Source organism: Nycticebus coucang, chromosome 16 (assembly GCF_027406575.1).
Source record: "Nycticebus coucang isolate mNycCou1 chromosome 16, mNycCou1.pri, whole genome shotgun sequence".
Lineage (NCBI taxonomy): Eukaryota > Metazoa > Chordata > Mammalia > Primates > Lorisidae > Nycticebus > Nycticebus coucang.
Genome location: NC_069795.1, coordinates 60,940,079 through 60,958,935, shown reverse-complemented (window position 1 = coordinate 60,958,935; position 18,857 = coordinate 60,940,079). Strand labels below are relative to the sequence as shown.

At 36.4% G+C, this 18,857-nt stretch overlaps 1 protein-coding gene across 2 annotated transcripts; it reads right to left on the bottom strand.

Moving 5' to 3' along the window:
* Window positions 1-1,870: 1,870 nt before the first annotated feature.
* ABHD10 (abhydrolase domain containing 10, depalmitoylase) lies at window positions 1,871-17,718 on the bottom strand. 2 transcript variants are annotated; one of them, XM_053565849.1, is made up of 5 exons: window positions 15,586-17,718; window positions 13,285-13,468; window positions 7,913-8,024; window positions 7,083-7,220; window positions 1,871-2,451 (listed from the first exon to the last, which is right to left on the bottom strand). In XM_053565849.1, the coding sequence occupies exons 1-5, from the start codon at window positions 15,797-15,799 to the stop codon at window positions 2,113-2,115; spliced, it is 987 nt and encodes a 328-aa protein (XP_053421824.1). In that variant the 5' UTR covers window positions 15,800-17,718; the 3' UTR covers window positions 1,871-2,112. The 2 variants fall into 2 exon arrangements, with proteins under 2 accessions (XP_053421824.1, XP_053421825.1); XM_053565850.1 differs by lacking the exon at window positions 13,285-13,468.
* Window positions 17,719-18,857: the final 1,139 nt, after the last annotated feature.

The window sequence follows — 18,857 nt, the reverse complement described above, 5'->3', positions numbered from 1 at the left end:
ACACCATCCTCAGGTGGGAAGATATGCCAGGAGGACTTTGTGGGAGTTGTTATGTAGGCTATGACTTATTATAATAAAAGAATACAAAGCAAAATTAGCAAAGGAAAAAGGCACACGGGGTGAAGCTTACTGAAAGTAAGCTTCCAAGCATCCTCCCCCAGCGGAGGGAGCCACAGGATGGCCTTAATTATCCCAGCAATGAGTTGTAACAGCACACATGAAATGTTGCTTGTTAGAGACCGAGTGCCTAGGGTTTTTACTGGGAGCTGGTCACATAAGCAGACAGCCTGGCACATAACAAAATTCCAGACTCGGAAAAAGAAAGCAGGTTTTTGGCACAAACCATACTGTTTGAACAGTTTAGGCTTAGGAGCTAATTGTTATCAATTCTCAGAATAGTGGAAACCCTCTAAAATCCAAAATCCAAGACATCAGCCAATGGCCAACCTTCTAAAGCAGGTCTAAGTAGGCAGGGCTGCTACACTTTTTCTGCAATTTCATCCCAAAATGTTTTCTTCAATACTTAAAAATACTGTTTGGTTGGGTTTTTTTTTTTTTTTTTGAGACAGAGCCTCAAGCTGTCACCCTGGGTAGAGTGCTGTGACATCACAGCTCACAGCAACCTCCAACTCCTGGGCTCAAGCGATTCTCCTGTCTCTGCTTCCCAAGTAGCTGGGACTACAGGCGCCCCCCTCAACGCCTGGCTATTTTTTGGTTGCAGCCGTCATTGTTTGGCAGGCCCAGACTGGATTCCAACCCTCCAGCTCAGGTGTATGTGGCTGGCGCCTTAGCCGCTTGAGCCACAGGCTTGGTTCCTTTGAACCAGGTTCACATCTGCTGGTTTCCTCATTAATGCTCACTTTATATACATACATATTGTATGTCATATGTTGTCAACAAAAATTCTACTTTGACAGACATAACCTAAGCAGGTTAAAGTCCAGCCAAAATTAATACCTAAAAAAACACCATCTCAATAATATTAAGGCCGATTATTGCACAAGCTCATTTTAGTTAAAAAAAAAAAACCTTGTACTCGCATTTAATATTTTCTTACTAACTCTCTACACCTTAGAAAGTCCTCTGATTTAGGTGGCAACCAATTGCTTAGTTGTACTTAGGACAGTATTAATTTTAAAAAGTTTCTCCATGTAGGCAGTAATATAAAGATTAATTTATATTAATTAAATTAAATATTAAATTAAATATTAATATAAAGATTAATTTCCTCTTTAGTTTCACCCATCAGAATATAAAAATGCTATTTCATTAAGATGAAATTCCCCATTTAAATATATGACATATGTGCCAAAAATATATCACTGTACAAGGTTTTTAGCCTTTCGGCACCCGTAGCACAGTGGTTAGGGCGCCAGCCACATGCACCGAGGGTGGTGGGTTCGAACCTGGGCCAGCTAAATGACGACAGTTGCAACAAAAAATAGCTGGGCGTTGTGGCAGGCACCTGTAGTCTCAGCTACTTGGGAGGCTGAGGCAAGAGAATTGCTTGAGCCAAAGAGTTGGAGGTTCTGTGAGCTGTGACACCACAGCACTCTACTGCGGGCAATAGGGTGAGACTGTCTCCAACAAATAAAAAAAAAAAAAAAAAAAAAAAAGTTTTGAGCCTTTAAAAAAGTAAAACCTTAAAATATAAAGTAATATCCTTAGTCTTTGAACTTTATTATGCTTCAGACATTTCTCCAATCATTTCAATATTTCTATAAGTATTTTCCTGCGTTTTAAAATCACAAGTAATTTTATAAATTTCCATCTATAACAAAAATTCAAGTTTTATTAATAATTCTAAGTAGAAGAGAATGCAAGTAAGAGCTGGCACAGCTAACATAAGCATAAGAAAGGTAAATAGCTCTTGAATAAAAAAATAGTAAATATTTTAATGAAAAAAGATCAAGGATTGAAGGAAAGAGAAAATTTTCAAATAGCAGCTGGTACTTTCATTACAATTTATACTACTTGTGTAAATACGTCATTAAATAAATACTCATATTTACAAAATAGAAAAGGGACCTAAACTATTAGGGTCTTTGATCTGTTATCCCTCTTCTAATCTGGACACATTAGTTTATGTACCAACTAAAAATGTGATACTAGTTAACTAGTTGAAAGCTTATCAATTAAGTCATCAATAGTATAAACAATAAGTTGAATGTCCGCTTTTTCTTTCATTCGGTGATCACTGTGTTTTCGGAGGATGACATCTACATCTTTGCTAACCACCCGGTCGGCAACCTGCATGGACGTATGCCAAGGCACGATGTCATCCTTCATGCCATGGAGCAATCTTACAGGGCAGTTCACAGGAATCGGGCTATGTAGCAAGCAGTGGTGTTCAGCTTCTTTAAGGAAACTGTACCGAATGTTATAAACTCCTTCTTCATGGTATTTTGATGGCATAGCCCACACGCCTTTCATCTCCACTTCCTTTTTTAGCTATTGAAAAAATTTAGGAAAAGTATTTAGGATTTTACGCCAATATTGACACATGTAATTGTTTCAAATAATCTAAGCAGTCCTTGAATAAGAGGATAAAGTGTAATGATAATTAACAATAATTAAATACATGCGAGGTACTGTGACAGTACTGTGTACATATTATCCCATAAGATCCAATAATATTGTTATATTAATTATGTGTTATTATTCCATTTTTATAAAAGAGAAATAAATATCATGTTCGAAATTTAGGGCTAGTTAACTATTATGGCTAGCATTCAAATTTATTTAACTTTATTACACATCTTAAATCAAATGTTGCTTCACCAACTGAAAAAGAAAATGAAGGGAGAAAAAAGTATAATAATGTCTTAGAATCAATTCTAGGTTATCATTCATATTTATATAAAACCAAATATTAGAATAAAAATTGTTTAGATTTCTAAATCATAAAACTAAAAGTATACATAAGAGAACTGGCTAAAATGAATATGAGATAAGGGAGAAAGGGGTAGAATCGAGCACAGAACTAAAAATTAAAAATAAGAGTGATTACTGTGCTGCAATCTTATACATGCTCAAGCAATTTTAGGCTGAATATTAAAAAATGTATAGTTTTTCCTGCCAGAGTTGCAGGAATGAGAAAAAGATCCTTTTTTTTGGGGGGGGGGGGGGTTGACAAATCTTCCACATACTTCCTGCAAAGTGAAAAATAATATCATTTCTACATTTATTCCCTTAAAATAAAACATTATATATCCTTTTATTGAGAATTTGTACTTTTTTAGTTACAATTTGTATTAATTTGTCTTTTTTTTTTGAGACAGAGTCTCACTTTGTCACCCTCTGTAAAGTGCTGTAGTGTCATAGCTCACAGCAACCTGTAACATTTGGGCTTAAGTGATTCTCTTTCCTCAGCCTCCCTAGTAGCTTGGACTACGGGCACCCGCCACAATACTCAGCTAGTTTTAGAGATGGGGGTCTCACTCTGGCCCAAGCTGGTCTCGAACCTGTGAGCTCAGGCAATCCACCTGCCTCGGCCTCCCATAGTGCTGGGATTACAGGTGAGCCACCACGCCCGGCCTTGTCTTAATTTTTCTAATTAAAAATTAGAATGTTTTATAATAAGTAATACATACTCATTATAAAAAACATAATAAGAAAAGCATATAAAGAAATAAATTATCCATATTACCACCTCATGGGTATAATAACCATTAACATTCTGGTTTATTTCCTTCCAGTATTGCTCTATGATGTTTGGTTTTATAAAAATATATACATGTATTTTTTGTAAAATACATATCTATTATACATTAATATAGTTTCCTTTGCTGCTTTATTTAGTACATGTATTTCTGAGCTTTTAAAAATTCTAAAAATTTTAAAGGTTTTAAATGCTACCTAATAGTTCATTATAATCAATTTAAGATCATTAGCTTAATCATTCACATGAGATACTTCCACGAACTTTTTTGAGCACAAAAGTTTTTTTATATATACTAAATTCTTTGGAAAGATTACCAGAATTTGAATTAAAAAAAAAAAAATCAAGCTGTGAACAGTTTTGGCTTTTACAATCATGTAATATGAAGAGTATTTCTGACTAGAAAAAAAAACATCTTACCAAAAATTCTTTTAAAGGAAAGTGACATATAACATATTTGAAGCTTAATGTTTCAATAAAAATACTATGATTTCCCCACATTTAAAATTGTTAATTTACTGCAAATATAAAAGGGAAAATAAGAATTAAAAAAATAAAATATCTGAAAGTTATACTTTTAGGTATCTGTCCCCAAGTGATTGAAAATTAATGAAATTCTAAAAAACCATAAAATGTATAAATCTATATTAATATCTTGGGGTTCTCTGTATTAAAATATGTGACCAAACAGTTAAAGCAAAAATGATAGTCATTTATCCTCAAGCTACTCAGAACTGTTCCTGAATTTGTATGTATTTCAGTAACTAGACCTTTTTTTATTGGTTGTTAGCTGAAGTGGAAGCTATGCTAATCACTGAGACACTGAATTAATAATAGTTCATTTTAAGCATCCCTGGCATTAACTAGCTCTGTTACCTGCCATTGAATTGAAGAACCAAGTTAGCTTTATAAAACATTTTATGTCTCAAAACCTCAAAAATTTCAGAAATAGAAAAAACAGCATTACTCATAATATGCGGTGTATAAACCATTCTATGCCAAGAAGAACCTGCACCAAAGTAATGTGGTTCAGAAGCTTAGATTCCAAATAGCTGTGCACCATTAGGCCCTCTAGTGTCCACAGGAGATAATAATGAGTTAAAAGGGAGGTCAAGTTCCTAGATAATTAGAAATGCTGAGTTTAACATTCTAAGCTTACAGAAGATGGTAACAATCTCCACTTCCCGTGATAGTGTTAAGGCTAGCTGTTTGTATGAAGAAGAGATAGTGGTCCTGTTCTTTCCTTATACTCGGTTTTAAATTGGCAGTGGCTTAACATATTTCTGTTAACTGCTTATCTGATTAAGGATTAGCAAAAATATGCCCTGATTTGCAGTCTATAAATCTTCTCAGTTACTTAGGGAGTATCTACCTTATCCTCACTCCGAGTGATGTGAATACACACATGAAAAAATAAATGTGCCTAGATTTTGTCATTTACTAGAAGCCAAAAATTATAATCAAAAAACCAAAAACAAAAAACCAACTCCCATTTAAACTGCCATGTCCTTGAGGTAATTTCCTACCTTGAGCAGCACTGTATTATTGAGTTAAGAGGATGAAGCCAGGGGTCCAAATTTTGATACACAAAAAGGCATCAAGAAAAGCCCGAGGATACTGAGCAATTATGTATGAGAAAGGACCAAGACAGTGAAAAAATTCAGAAATAGGACCAGTTTTGTAATTTCAAAATAATTTTGAAAATAATGAGGAATCCGTCTACCCAGACAATGCTATTTCTTATAGAGCTGAGAATAACAACATGAACTAATAATGAACTTAAAACAGATGATATACGGAATAGGTGTTAATGCATAACTTGAGGCAAAAGTCAGTAACATTCTACTATTCAACTATTTACAGTTTATTTTCCTTTTTAAACTTTTTTTGCTTCCTCCTTATTCTTTTCTTCCATTCTCTAGAGCAGTGGTTCTCAAACTTTATAGGGAGCTTATTCAAACACGATTGCTGGGCTGTAGCCCCAGTTTCTGATTAAGGGTAAAGTTCATTGTTTCCATTTCTAACAAGCTCTTAAGTCACTGGTTCTCAACCTTCCTAATGCCGCGCCCCTTTAATACAGTTCTTCATGTTGTGGTGACCCCAACCATAAAATTATTTTTGTTGCTACTTCATAATTGTAATTTTTCTACTGTTATGAATCATAATGTAAATATATGATATGCAGAATGGTCTTAGGCGACCCCTGTGAAAGGGTCGTTCAACTCCAAAAGGGGTCATGTCCCACAGGTTGGGAACCACTGTCTTAAGTGGTGCTGATGCTGCTGGCCTAGGGACCATTATTTTGTGAACTATTATTCTAGACTGTTTTTCTTTTCTTAATTTCTGTGTCTCAGATCTGCCAGGATCTTAGCCTCACAGGTGAAATTTAGACTCCTAAGGGAAAAAAGCCCAAAGAGACCTCAATAAACTGCAAAACATATAAAACATGCAAAAATAAACAGCTATTATTATTACTTTATCCTTATAGAATACTAAGTTGCTTATATGTTTAATAAACTAATTATCTTCTAAGTTACTTTAGAAACCTCGTTTCCACCACAATTTGCTGAAAAATATGCTAATAACAAAAAGCATTTTCTTTAAAAAAATAAATAAATGAGAATTAGGAGTAGAAAAAGAAGGGCAACTAAGTATGTTAAGCCAGGAATGGCAAACTACGTCTGTGTGCTAACTCTGATTGACTGATAATGTCTGCCTAGAAAGCACTGCTGAGAGGATCTGAGGCTACTTTCAGGCAAAAAAATATGGTCAGGCCTTCATATCTGTGGGTTTCACATCCGCAAATTCAATGAACCATAGACCAAAAATATTTGAGAAAAAAAAATTGACCATGTACAGAATTTGTTCCTTGTCATCACTCCCGAAACAATAGTTACAATTATTTATATAGCACTGATATTGAATTAAGTATTATAAGGTAATCTAGAGATGATTTAAATTATAGAGAAGGTTATACTCAAATACTATGCCATTTTATGTCAGGGACTTGAGCATCAGTGGATTTTGGTATCTGAAGGAGGTCCTGGAACAGGTCCCCCCTGCGTATACTGAGGAACAACTGTAATTGCACAACTGATTAGCCTAGTTTAACATGGTCAGAAGAATACAGTAACATCTTCCATATGGCAGAAAGTTAAGAAAAAGAGGTACAAAAAGAGATCACAACATATTATCCAAATAAGTAAATGTGAATTAAAAAAATGCTAAAAAAGGAAATTTCAAAGTGTGATTTCAAAGGAAAAGGAAATCTTAAACAAGAGGCCAAACAGTTAAAGGTGGGAAAGATATTGTGTACAAAAGGGCAGCTAAGACAAGAAATGGAGAAATATTCAGAGAAAGAGGAAATGGAAAAAAGATAGAAGATATATATGCTGTGATTGCAAAGCAACCCGTAACTTACCTCAACAGAAAGCTGATTAAACTGTGTCACTAAGCCATCTGCAGCTGTAGCTACACCAATAAGAGCCATGACCTTTTCTGGACGTGCAACTGCAGCATGAAGCATAAGCCATCCACCAAGGCTACTTCCAACTAGTATCTAAAAATAAAAATAGGTATAGTTTTAAAGACGATTTCCTATTTCTTATCTACAAAGGGAGTAGTTTAATAGAAATGTATGTACTTTTAAAAAATATGTAGCTCTCAGACTTTAAATATTTGGCACAAGTAGAATTCACTCATGACTAACTTTTGTTAAAGTATTAAGTCTATAATGCAGAATAAATTATGAATATAAAACAAAATTTGTACAGTAAAAAGCAAAATGCTACCTATATTTTATTAGAAAGTAAAAATAATAGAATTATTTATTTATTTTGAGACAGAGTCTCACTCTGTTGCCCCAGGCTAGAGTGCCGTGGCAGCATAACTAACAGCAACCTCAAACTCTTAGGCTCCAGAGAACCTCTTGGCTCAGCCTTCCCAGTAGCTGGCACTACAGGTGTATACCACCACATCCAGCTAAATTTTCTAGTTTTTAATAGAGACAGAGACTCACTGCTGCTCAAGCTGGTCTCAGATGCCTGAGCTCAAGCAATCCACCCACCTCAGCCCCCACAGTGCCAGGATTATAGGCGTAAGCCACTGTGCCTGGCCAATAGAACAATTTTAAATCAAATATCAAACTTGATTGTCAAACATTTAAATAATCAAATAAATTTTCATACCTAAGGAAACAGCTTAAATATCACAAGGTTATAGTCAATAATCATATTTAACAAAAACAGTTACCTGTGGTCCCTCAGCTAAATCATCAATTATAGAAAGAACATCTTTTCTCCATTTTCCCACTGTGCTTTCTTCTAAGTTACCATTTGAACTTCCAACTCCTGAATAATCAAATCTGGAACAAAAAAAGAGAAAGGTAGCACATTCCTCATTATTGCAATGCTAGTAAAACAGCACAGTCAATATATATTTTAGTAAATCCTATTATCTTGAACTTTACATATCTCCTCTTTGCACTTCTTCACCCCCTCCACTGCTACCACCCTACTCCAAGTCATTGTCATCTCGACTGAACTAATAAAAATTCACTTAATAAGTCTCTCCATCACCATTTTTCACCTTCACTACCTAGTCTCCACATAGGCAGACAGAGTGATCCTTTTAAAATAAAAACATGTCTTGCACAAACCCTCCACAGGCTTTCCATAATCCTTAATTAAATCCAAAGTCCTTCCAATGCTTTCGTGCCTGACTACTTAATCTCAATTTTCTACATTCTTCCCTGCCAACTGTATCCTCACCTTTCTTCTTGAAGTTAAAGGAATATACCACCCACATTCCTGTCTCATCGGTTTTTCCCGCTACATGAAATAGTCTACCTTCAGATATACATCAACATTGCTCTCGCCCCCTCATTTCATAAAGGCCTTTGGCTCAAATGTTACATGCACAGAAAAGGCTTCCCTGAGTTTTCAATCATTAAAATTGTACTTCTTGGCCAGGCATGGGCTCATGCCTGTAATACATAGGCTCACTCTGGGAGGCCCAGACAGGCGGATTGCTTGAGCTCATGAGTTCGAGACCAGCCTGAGCAAGAGCGAGACCTTGTCTCTAAAAATAGCTGGGCATTGTGGCGGGTGCCTGTAGTCCAGCTATTTGGGAGGCTGAGACAAGAGGATCACTTGAGCCCAAGAGTTTGAGGTTTCTGTGAGCTATGATGCTATAGCACTCTGTTGGGGGTGACAAAGTGAGACTCTGTCTCAAAAAAATAAAAAACTGTGTTTCTTTCGTCATTCTCTATTTCCTTCCTTACGTTATTTTTTTCATAGCACTGACATATAAAATACTGGATTATCTGTTGTGGTCTGTCTCCCACATCAAGTGAAAGCTCCACAGGGGCACAAACTTGGTTTTGTTCAATACTTTCCCAGTACCTAGATCAGTTCCTTCCAAATGGTAGGTACTTAGCATATATTTACAGAATTAATGGAAGGGAAGGAGACTAGAATCAAATTCATCATCACTAACCCACCCACTTCTCCTTCCAAATTCCTAATTATCTAGAGGTCTAAGTCTGATCTGTGAATTTTACTCCTCCTTAAAGGTCCTAATATACTAAAACATGAAGTATATACCATGCGTATATATTACCCTAAACCCTTGTCATACTGAACTATCCTCAATTCCCAAGTAAGCCCTTTCATAACTTTGAGCTTTCCTGCATGCTGTTCCATCACCTAGCATGGCCTCCATTATCACTCAAACTCCTGATCATTCTTTAAGTCACAACAACTCTTTTAGAACTATGCTTGACATATGCCCATTTTAGTACCTCTTTCTTTTGTATATACTCAACGCTCTTCAACAAGTGCAATCATGTTTTAAATACATGTTGGTCTCCCTCTGACTAGAATGTCAGTTCATTAAGGGCAGACTATATTATTCAAGTTTATTTTTCCAGTGAACAGAACACTGTCTTCCCTCTATCATCATCATTCAATCTCATTTCTTCTTATGTTCATCTTCTTTGCACTTTGGAAAAGACCAGTATCTTGGTGCAGGTTTTTGTTATCATAAAACTAGACTATACCAGTTGCCTCCCATAACTCTATAATATGACTCTCCTCTCCAAATGGATCCATTTTATACCTGTCAGGTTTTTTTCCTAAACATTATATTGATATGGCATTACCTTTAATAGCTCTCTGTCACATACAATATAAAACTTTAGTGCTTTGACTTGTTTCCGTAGATCATTATATTGTAATCATCTCAGACCAACCCTTTCTTACTTCATCAGAAGAAACTACTGCTTTAGCCAAATTGATTAATTTGCTATTTCTAAAATAGGCTCTATGTTTTCTGATCTGTTTTATACCTCATACTATTGTTTTCTTCATCTGGAATACCTTTTCCCACCACAGCTCACAGCAACCTCCAGCTCTTCCTCCCAAGTAGCTGGGACTACAGGAGCCTGCCACAACACCTGGCTATTTTTTGTTGCAGTTTGGCCAGGGCTGGGTTTGAACCCACCACCCTGGGTATATGGGGCCGGCACCCTACTCACTGAGCCACAGGTGCCACCCTCCACCACCTTTTTTTTTTTTTTTTTTACTAATATCCTCTCTCACAGCCTATTCCAAATGAAACTTGTAAAGGAAATGCTTCCCAGAAAGGATGAAAAAAAAAATCTCTCCCTTATGAAACTTACATAGGATTTACTTTAATGTGTCACAAGTGACTTATTACATCCTGGTCTCTAAGACTGTGTATATGAGATGGTTCATTCCTGTGAGAATGTAAAATCCTGATGTGTGTGTGTAGGGTAGGATACCACCAGCTTATTTTTGTCTGTGTATTCTTCACAGTGGCTAGGCATGGAAGCCTCACACCCTGAGAATAACAGTTACCAAATAAATAGAACTGGAAGATAAAAGTAGAAAGAAATACTAATTCAAATATTAAAGATTCCTTGTTTTTCTGATTCTTAAAATCAGGCAAAAACTAATAAATCCCTGAGTTTTTAAGGGATATGTACGAATATATATATATATATACACACACACACAATATATATAGCATACTCATATTCCTGTAGAGATAAGGGATTTATAAGTGAGGGAAGGAAGAAGAAATTAAATTTTTCTTTAGCTCTGAAGTGAAATGATCTTAGATCTGTGGGAAACAGAACAAGCCAGCTGCTGTGGTCTAAATCAATTGTTTCTCCCTCAATCCAGAGTATGAAGAAGATGGGGTTGGGTGTGGGACCAGTTAATTCTCCTTTTCCCCGCTTCTTGGGAAAGAACTGCTACAACTTTTATAGTGAGATGACTTCCAAATACATGGTAAGAATGAAAAATAAATGTAGAGCTCTGTCATGAAGGAAAATATAAATACTTAGTGATACCAACAGGTTACATACAAGGAAAAAAATATAGCTCACTTCTGCTCAACCCTGATCCACGGACAAAAATACTTCAAACACATCCAGCATCTTAAGACTTTTATAAACAGTAACACATCTCTGTCCTAGTAGCTTCAATGTTCCAGGTCCTAGTCCCACATTGAAAATTCCATTAGAAATAATTATGAGAGAATACTAGTCTTATAACCACGTGTCACATTCCTGAGATGTAACTTAATCTTATCTCAGACATGGTGGCAGGACCTTAACAAACCATTTTCATATATGTATATGTACTATTTCTTGTATAATAAATTATATAATCGTTCAAAATTTAAATTTTACAGTAAAAAAACACAAAAATTGAGAAATTGGAGAATATGAAAATAGAAAATAAACTCTTATAATAAACTAAAATGCAATCAATAGTTAATAGTGACTATGTTGCAATGAACTTTGATAAATGCAAATAAGGAATTTATGACATTAAAAAATTGTAGCAAAGTGATATACTTTATAAAAGGTATACTTATTAGCATCCAAAACGTAGAAGGCCCAGAGAGATAGGAAATAATTATATCTCTCACAGTCTCAAGTGAAATTAAAGAACCAATAAAACTGTAATTTCTTGATTCAAATTCTTTCAAGGGCATAAGAGAAAAACAATAGCCATACTTCTGCTCAGGGTAGACACCCTCCCTGGATAGCACTTTCCTTCTATTCAAATCCCAACTATTCTTCATCATTGTTCCTTTATACAGTCTTTTCTGTTCACTTCAATGTTATTTTCTTTCTCTCACCTTATGCAATTAAGTATAATGCTCTTTTGAAATTTAATCACATTCTGCTGTCATCTGCTTAATTTCTTGTATGTATTTTATCTAGGTTCTTCCACCCTGACTGTAAGATCCTTAAAGGTATAAGTACAATACTTTATAATTCTTTGTATATTATGCAGCACATAGCATAGTGCTAGAGTGTCTATTTACAAAAAAAAAAAAACAACACTAGAATCTTCAGAATAACATTTAAGTCATTACAAATTTTCAGAGTTCTGAGCATGAAAATAGAACAATTCAGTTAATTTCATAAAAGAAATAAGACGCGATCCATGATATAATTTCTGCTAATCCCTTCAACAGATTATCTAAAATTTATATATAGCTGTACTTTCTAGAATTATTGAATGTTAGTGAAACTACTCTTCTAAAAATTTAGACAAATAGACTTTTAGGCTGTTAAGAGCTAGAAAAGTACTCAAAGTATCTTTAGTCCAATCTCTCTCTCTCTTTTTTTTTTTTTTGTCACCCTAGGTAGAATGCTGTGGCGTCACAGCTTACAACCTCAAACGATAGCTGGGACTACAGGCTCCTGCCATAGTACCTGGCTATTTTCAGAGATAAGATCTTGCTCTGGCTCAGGCTGGTCTTGAACTTCTGAGCTCAGGCAATTCACCCACCTTGGCCTCCCAGAGTATTAGGATTACAGGTGTGAGCCACCCCGCCTGGCCACCTTATTTATTTTTTGATGGCAAAACTAGGTTCAGTGTTTATTAACCAACTTATCACAGATATTGGTAGAATCCCTATTTCTTAAATTCCAGGCCAATATTCTTTCCACTACATCCTACCATCTCTTCTGGAAAATTAGACACTACATAAATGACTTCAAGGTAAGCAAACCTAATAATAATGACAATGTAAACACATGATTTTACTAAAATAACTGTCAGTATGAAAAACTAGGAATTATAAAATCAAGCTTTAGTTAAATACCATCTATCCCTATATATGCTTATACATACTCAGACTACCAGAATTAGGGGAAAGATAAAACTCAAGCAGAAACAAATCATACAATACTAATTTTACAATGCTTTTAAATACATATTACTTTTAAATACATATTTTAGAACAGTAGTTAAACACAGCCTTAAGTTCCTAATAGAAAACCATAATAAAATTAAAAGAGATCACAAGAAAGCCAACTAGTACATTGTTTGTTGTCAGACAGATTATTGCATCTAAGTAGTTTATTTACCGCTGGTTTCCTTAAGATGTCCTTTCCGGCCAGCACTGTCAGTGCCACAAAGACCTTTATAAAAGGTCTTCTAAAGGCTGCCATTACAATGAAACAAAATAAATTGATCTATAAAAATACTGGCATTTACTTCAGTTGATTAGGGCAGAAGTAATTCTCCATTGCCATGCTAAATGGTAGCAATATTTTCTCTGAAATGTTTTGTTCCTACCTTATATAGGCGTGACCTAGAGATTTGCAAAACTCCTCAATCGCCAAAGCCTTTGTACCATTCATATTAGAAAGATAGCCAGGGATGAAGATTACTCCTGGACTTTTGCCTTTTAGCTTCTTATAAGCCAGGCTTGGAAGGTCTGGTCGATTAAGTAAAGAGAATGACGTCTTTTGTCTGCAAGCTGAACAAAGTACACAAAACATAAAGTACGGTTTGCAAATTCAGTTTTTAGAAAGCCACATATATTTTCAATCTTAACTTTTGTAACTCATTCATGTTAAACACCATTTTCATTTAATAGGAAAAACATAAACAGACTCAAAGTCTTAAATTAATGTCTGTGCATGAGATCTCTAGTTTTAAAATGGTGTCCAATCAGTACCTTCTTCAAAGTCCAAATCTTGATTCTTCCAAAATACACAATGAATTAGAAATTCCAAAGCAACAAAAATATGACTCATCAAAAAACATTTTTCCTGTGTTGCTGTATTGTCTATCCTAAACATGATCGGTCAACATTCAGATTGACTTACATTAGTTTTGCCTCTCTTGAGGGATTTTTGTCTTTTTTGTTTAAAGTTTGAAGAGTTTCACATGCTCCCTGTGGGGAGGATGAGAGGGAGAAACTGCCCTTGATAAACTGTTTGCAAGAGGAAGGTGCCATGCCTCTCATTTCCACCCACAAAATCATGGGCCATGGTTAACAGCTTCATCGTAATTTTTATCAGCTGAGGTGAGTTCAAGGCGTAGTTTCATTACAATGACCTTGAATTACCTTTAATAGCATCATTTGTGGAAAATTTCTCACAGGATTCTGCAATCTGTGTTTTATTTGTTAGTTTGGCTTTCTGTAAATGGTATACACAGATCTTAGCATAACAGTACAACTGTAACAGTACAACGAAGAACTTACTCCATTTCTTTATCAAATTTTCTCCTTACTATAAAATCAATATTTGCTCTTAAGACATTTTTAAAAAGCAAAGTCATTTTTAATCTTTCCTCCTCCCTACAAAGACATTAGGTTTATGTACTTCCTTATAGTCTTTATCTGAACTTTAATAGAATCTCTTTATTAAATGAAGCCTTCCCTCCACTATCTTGTGGCTGATGGAAACTAAGTCTCTTCGCTGTTTGTTGCTAAAGTTTTCCCCAGTTTTTAATAAAACTTAATTGAAGGCCTTAAGCTTATTTGAAAGTTTCAAAATAGAGAAAAATCTGCTAAAATTCAGACTTTTGGTAGAGGCCAGTTATGTTGGTTTACAGACTGTATCAGCAAAAAATGTTCATTTCCCATTTTCTTAGCAGAACACTCAAAAACTCCTTTCTATCCCCTTCAGGGGATAGATATTATGTCCCAACCAGTGATTTTCCCGAGGTAATTACAATTTAGTAATGTTAGTGAGTTGTAAGTGGACAGATTCTTAACAAAATAATCATAAATCATCTTTGCATCATAAAGATGAGCTCAAAGCCTGGTGCAAAAATGCTTACTGAATGTTTGCTAAACAGACAAAAGCCTATTATTCTCTGGTTAATGAACTGACATACTTGGCTAGGCGTACTTACATACAATACACCTTTTCGTTGTGTACAATTAAATGTAAGTTAAACTGATTATGTAAGTTTAAAAATTTAACTCAAAACAGAGAATCTCTGCCATGATATTAATTACCATTCCTCGTGGCAAGGGTGTGAACACCACACAAAGCCAAAAAAAAACCCTGTAATTCCGAGACAGACTAGTGTACAATGGAAAGGTTCTCTGATTTTTTGGTCCAAATTCTAGTTTCCTTTGCACGGTACCGATTACGGTTCTTTTACTGAGTAGGAGCCCCAACACAATACTGGAAATTAGGCTTGACAAGGGCGTCTACACTTTTAAAAAGAGCATGCCTCCTCTATTTTAAGTTCCCTCAGGTCAAGAAAGGGTGGCCTAAAGAGTTTGAGTTACAATCTCTAAACCCCAGAAGCAACTAATAATCAAAGGCATGAAACGCACATCTTCATCCTTCCTAGTGCTAGTGTTTAATGCAGGAAAACAGGCAGAGAGCAGGAGCTCCGTAAACTGCAGACCACCGAACGCCAGGAAGGCCCGGGCTGCCCCGAATGCCCTCGGGCCGCAGCCCAGCTTTCTCCGCAGCCTCCACCAGGGCTGTACAAAGCGCCTAGAACCGGGGTGATAATGCAGGGGCGTTTTTGAAGGGGGCGCCAAAAACGCACTGTACAGGTCCAGGAACTGACGCAACTCGAGGCGTTCGAAAGAACGCACGCTATTCCCGCCTTTCGGGCACTGACCTGGGAGCCATCGTGGCGCCCGCTGGGGCATCCGTGCAAGTAACGCGCTGAGGCCACGGTGGGGGCCGAAGAAGACGGCTGCCCAGCCCCAGCTCCGACCAGGTACCCAAGCCCCCACAGCGGCCAAGCCCACACCCGCCATCTTCCCAGCTGGCCCGCACCCCACAGGCTCCGACGGAGACCTGCGCTCCGCGTAGGAGGCCGGGCTGCGCATGCGCCGTCGGCTGCGGGGCGGAACTCGCTAAGAGCATCTTACGCCTGTCACTCCGCCAAGGGCGACGTGCGCAGATCGTCGTTGCGCTTGTCCTCGCGGTTCGGCCGCCGGTTTTGTTCTTAGGCGGTTTTGCCTGTGACAGTTTGTAATGTTAATTTTGAGTGTGGTTGGGAAGCTGCCTGCCTTTTCAGTGAGCTGATAGACATTCCAGGGCTGAAGCTCGGGGGAGCCTCGCTTCCTCGGCTGAGAATCTCATCCCGCAGCCGGGAGGGAGCGGAAGCCTGAGACGCGAGGCTCGGCTGCATCACAAATCCCTCCCGCCTCGTGACAGCTTTACCCCGTACCGGAAAAGCTTCTAGAATCCGACCTTAATCTGGCTGTATAAATACCTGCGTACAATCTGATGTTCGCCGCTCTCTCGCCGCTTTTCAATTCGTTGATTTTGTTGTTTCTGTATATGCCTGACCAGTGGATTACTGAGTTATACTGACCCCCGCCTCATGCTATCCGGTAGATAAATGATCTCAAAGGACGAATAAAATTGAAAGGATTAAATATAATTTAGGAGAATATGTATAGTTCGGGGATAGAAGGAACTTTCTAACAGTCAAGATTTCAAACCACAAAGTCCTAAAGGATATTTGTGTATGAACTTAAAACTTTTTTAAATAGCACAAAAACACGTGAAGTCTAATAACCTAGAAAAAGAGATTTTGCAGCAGATACGTCAATACTATTCAGCCTACTCCTAGAAATTCAGTAATACGTTAATTCCAATAAAATTGGCCAATGGCTATGAATAGACAGCTCATGTAAGCAAACATGATATATCCAATTTCACTAATTGACAAATGGGAATCAAAAACACCCCATTTATTAAATTGGCAAAAATTAAACACAGCAAGTATTGGCAAGAATGCTGAGAACTGGCATTTACGTGTGACGGGGGGGGGGCAGCGAATGTTAAACTGTGTTACCAAGTTACCCCGCCACCTCTATTACAATTTAAAAGTATGCATCATGTCCAATGCCTTTGACTCACTGGCCTCAGTTTGTAACTAGTTCATAAGAATGCACATTATCTACTGCAGCCCTGTTTTTAGAGGGAAAGAGAAAAAAACTGGAATGGCCCACGATAAACAGTTTAATAAATGGTACTACAAAGGTTTCTAGACTTCAGCTCTGACATCTGTTAAACTGATTTCCTGGGGGCCTCAAGCATCAACCAGTAAGGACTTAACTAGTTTTTTCCTACTTAAAAGTTGCTGTAGCTGGTATAATACTTTGAGTAAATCACTTTACTATCCTGGTTATAAACTCTGGAGCAGTGATTGGTGCCAGAGTTAGTGAAGTTTGTTTATAGCGAATGCAGCATATCTTTGGAATCTTGATAATTTGTACTGTTGGAACACGGTGAAAAAGACTGAATAATCTCTTTCTTGAGAGGTAATGACTCTCAAATAGGAAGGATGTATAGTAAGCATAGCCACTTGATTTCAGGATATGTTCCGTATATTGCCAGTTCTCTGTTAGTCTTGTTTTAGACTCCAAGGGACTGGAGTCATCTCACTATTCCTTATATCTTAACAACCTTTCTCTGTATAGATTTGGATAATTGCAAGTCTCCTTAATCATTTTTTCTCCTTTTCTCCTGCTTTATTTTTGGAAGTCATCTTGCATTTAATATGCAGCAAAATGAAAATTCTGACTCATCCTTATAGTGGGAAAAGCATTGCACAAAAAAGCAGGGAAGTCCATGGATTGTTTTCTTTATTCACCCTTATCAGCCTAACAAATTAGGAAAAAATGTGGTTAATGGCAAGGGCAGATGTTTTTAAGTGTAGCCTGAAGGAGACAAATTTGTTTTCACTGTGGGTACCTACTGCTAATGTTGCCTTTTTTAACATACAAAAAAGTACCAGGACAATATCCTTGACGGTAGTTTTTCTGTGAGAAATCTACTTTAGGTCAAGAAGACAAATGAGGTCCTCACCAAGTAAAGCTTCACATTACATTTACATGATTTTTCCCCACAAGATCAAAAGGTAAGTAAACCCAGTGCTTGCAATCTCTAGTAGTAACTGTATCTGTGTAAAGAGACAATAAAATGTCAGTTTTTTTCAGGGTTCATCTCATTTTGTAAGCAGTAAGAATATGACCAGTAATTCTAATTACTTCAGTTTCTAGATGACAAATCACAATTTTAGCACACAGCAAACTTCATATATTGTACATTATACAATTCTCTTTTGCTAATTAATTCATTTTCCATCATGTTACTGATAAGTAGCTTCCAAAGGAAAGAAAAGTCTATTTTTAATGTTGAAGTCAGCTCAACATTTTAATCCAAAACTCAACATATTTAACATACATATTTTAAAGGTTTACTACATCATGCAAGTTGATTAGAATACTTTTACAATCCTATGAAGACAGTACAGTACAGAAAAGTTGTCTTTATATTAACCAACAGAATTTTAGCAATTGTATTTCACTCTCTCTGATCATTACAGGGTTTAAGGGTGACCTGCAAAATCAGATTGTAAAAATGTCTTCGACACTCATGATTTTTGTCCTTCAATGTTCAAGTAAAATCTTGTGTCATCCAGTTGTAAAATCTTATTATTGGCAACATGTACACATGTATACAAACTGTACATTACAAATTAAAAACAAATTGTACCCAGTGAGGCCTGACAAAATTTTATAGAAAGATACTTTTAATCTAGTCATTTCACTAGGTACTAGTAAGTCCTATCATTTTCTACTTCTATTCATTTGCCATGTCTTAGAAGAGAGTACATTCATACTTACAAACATGCAGAACATCTTAAACTAGAATAAATGGCACTTGAAAAACCATAGTAAAAAAGACTTGCCTGAAGTCCTTGCATTCAACAAAAATTAACTTAATTCAGAAGAACAAAGGCTAATTGTAAAAAATATATAATGAAATAGTACATCACAGAGAATGTTAATTTCAATCTCATTTGCCTTTTTATGGAACTACACCATTTTTGTAAATAAGTATTTTTTGGTCTGTTCTTTGGTGAAAACA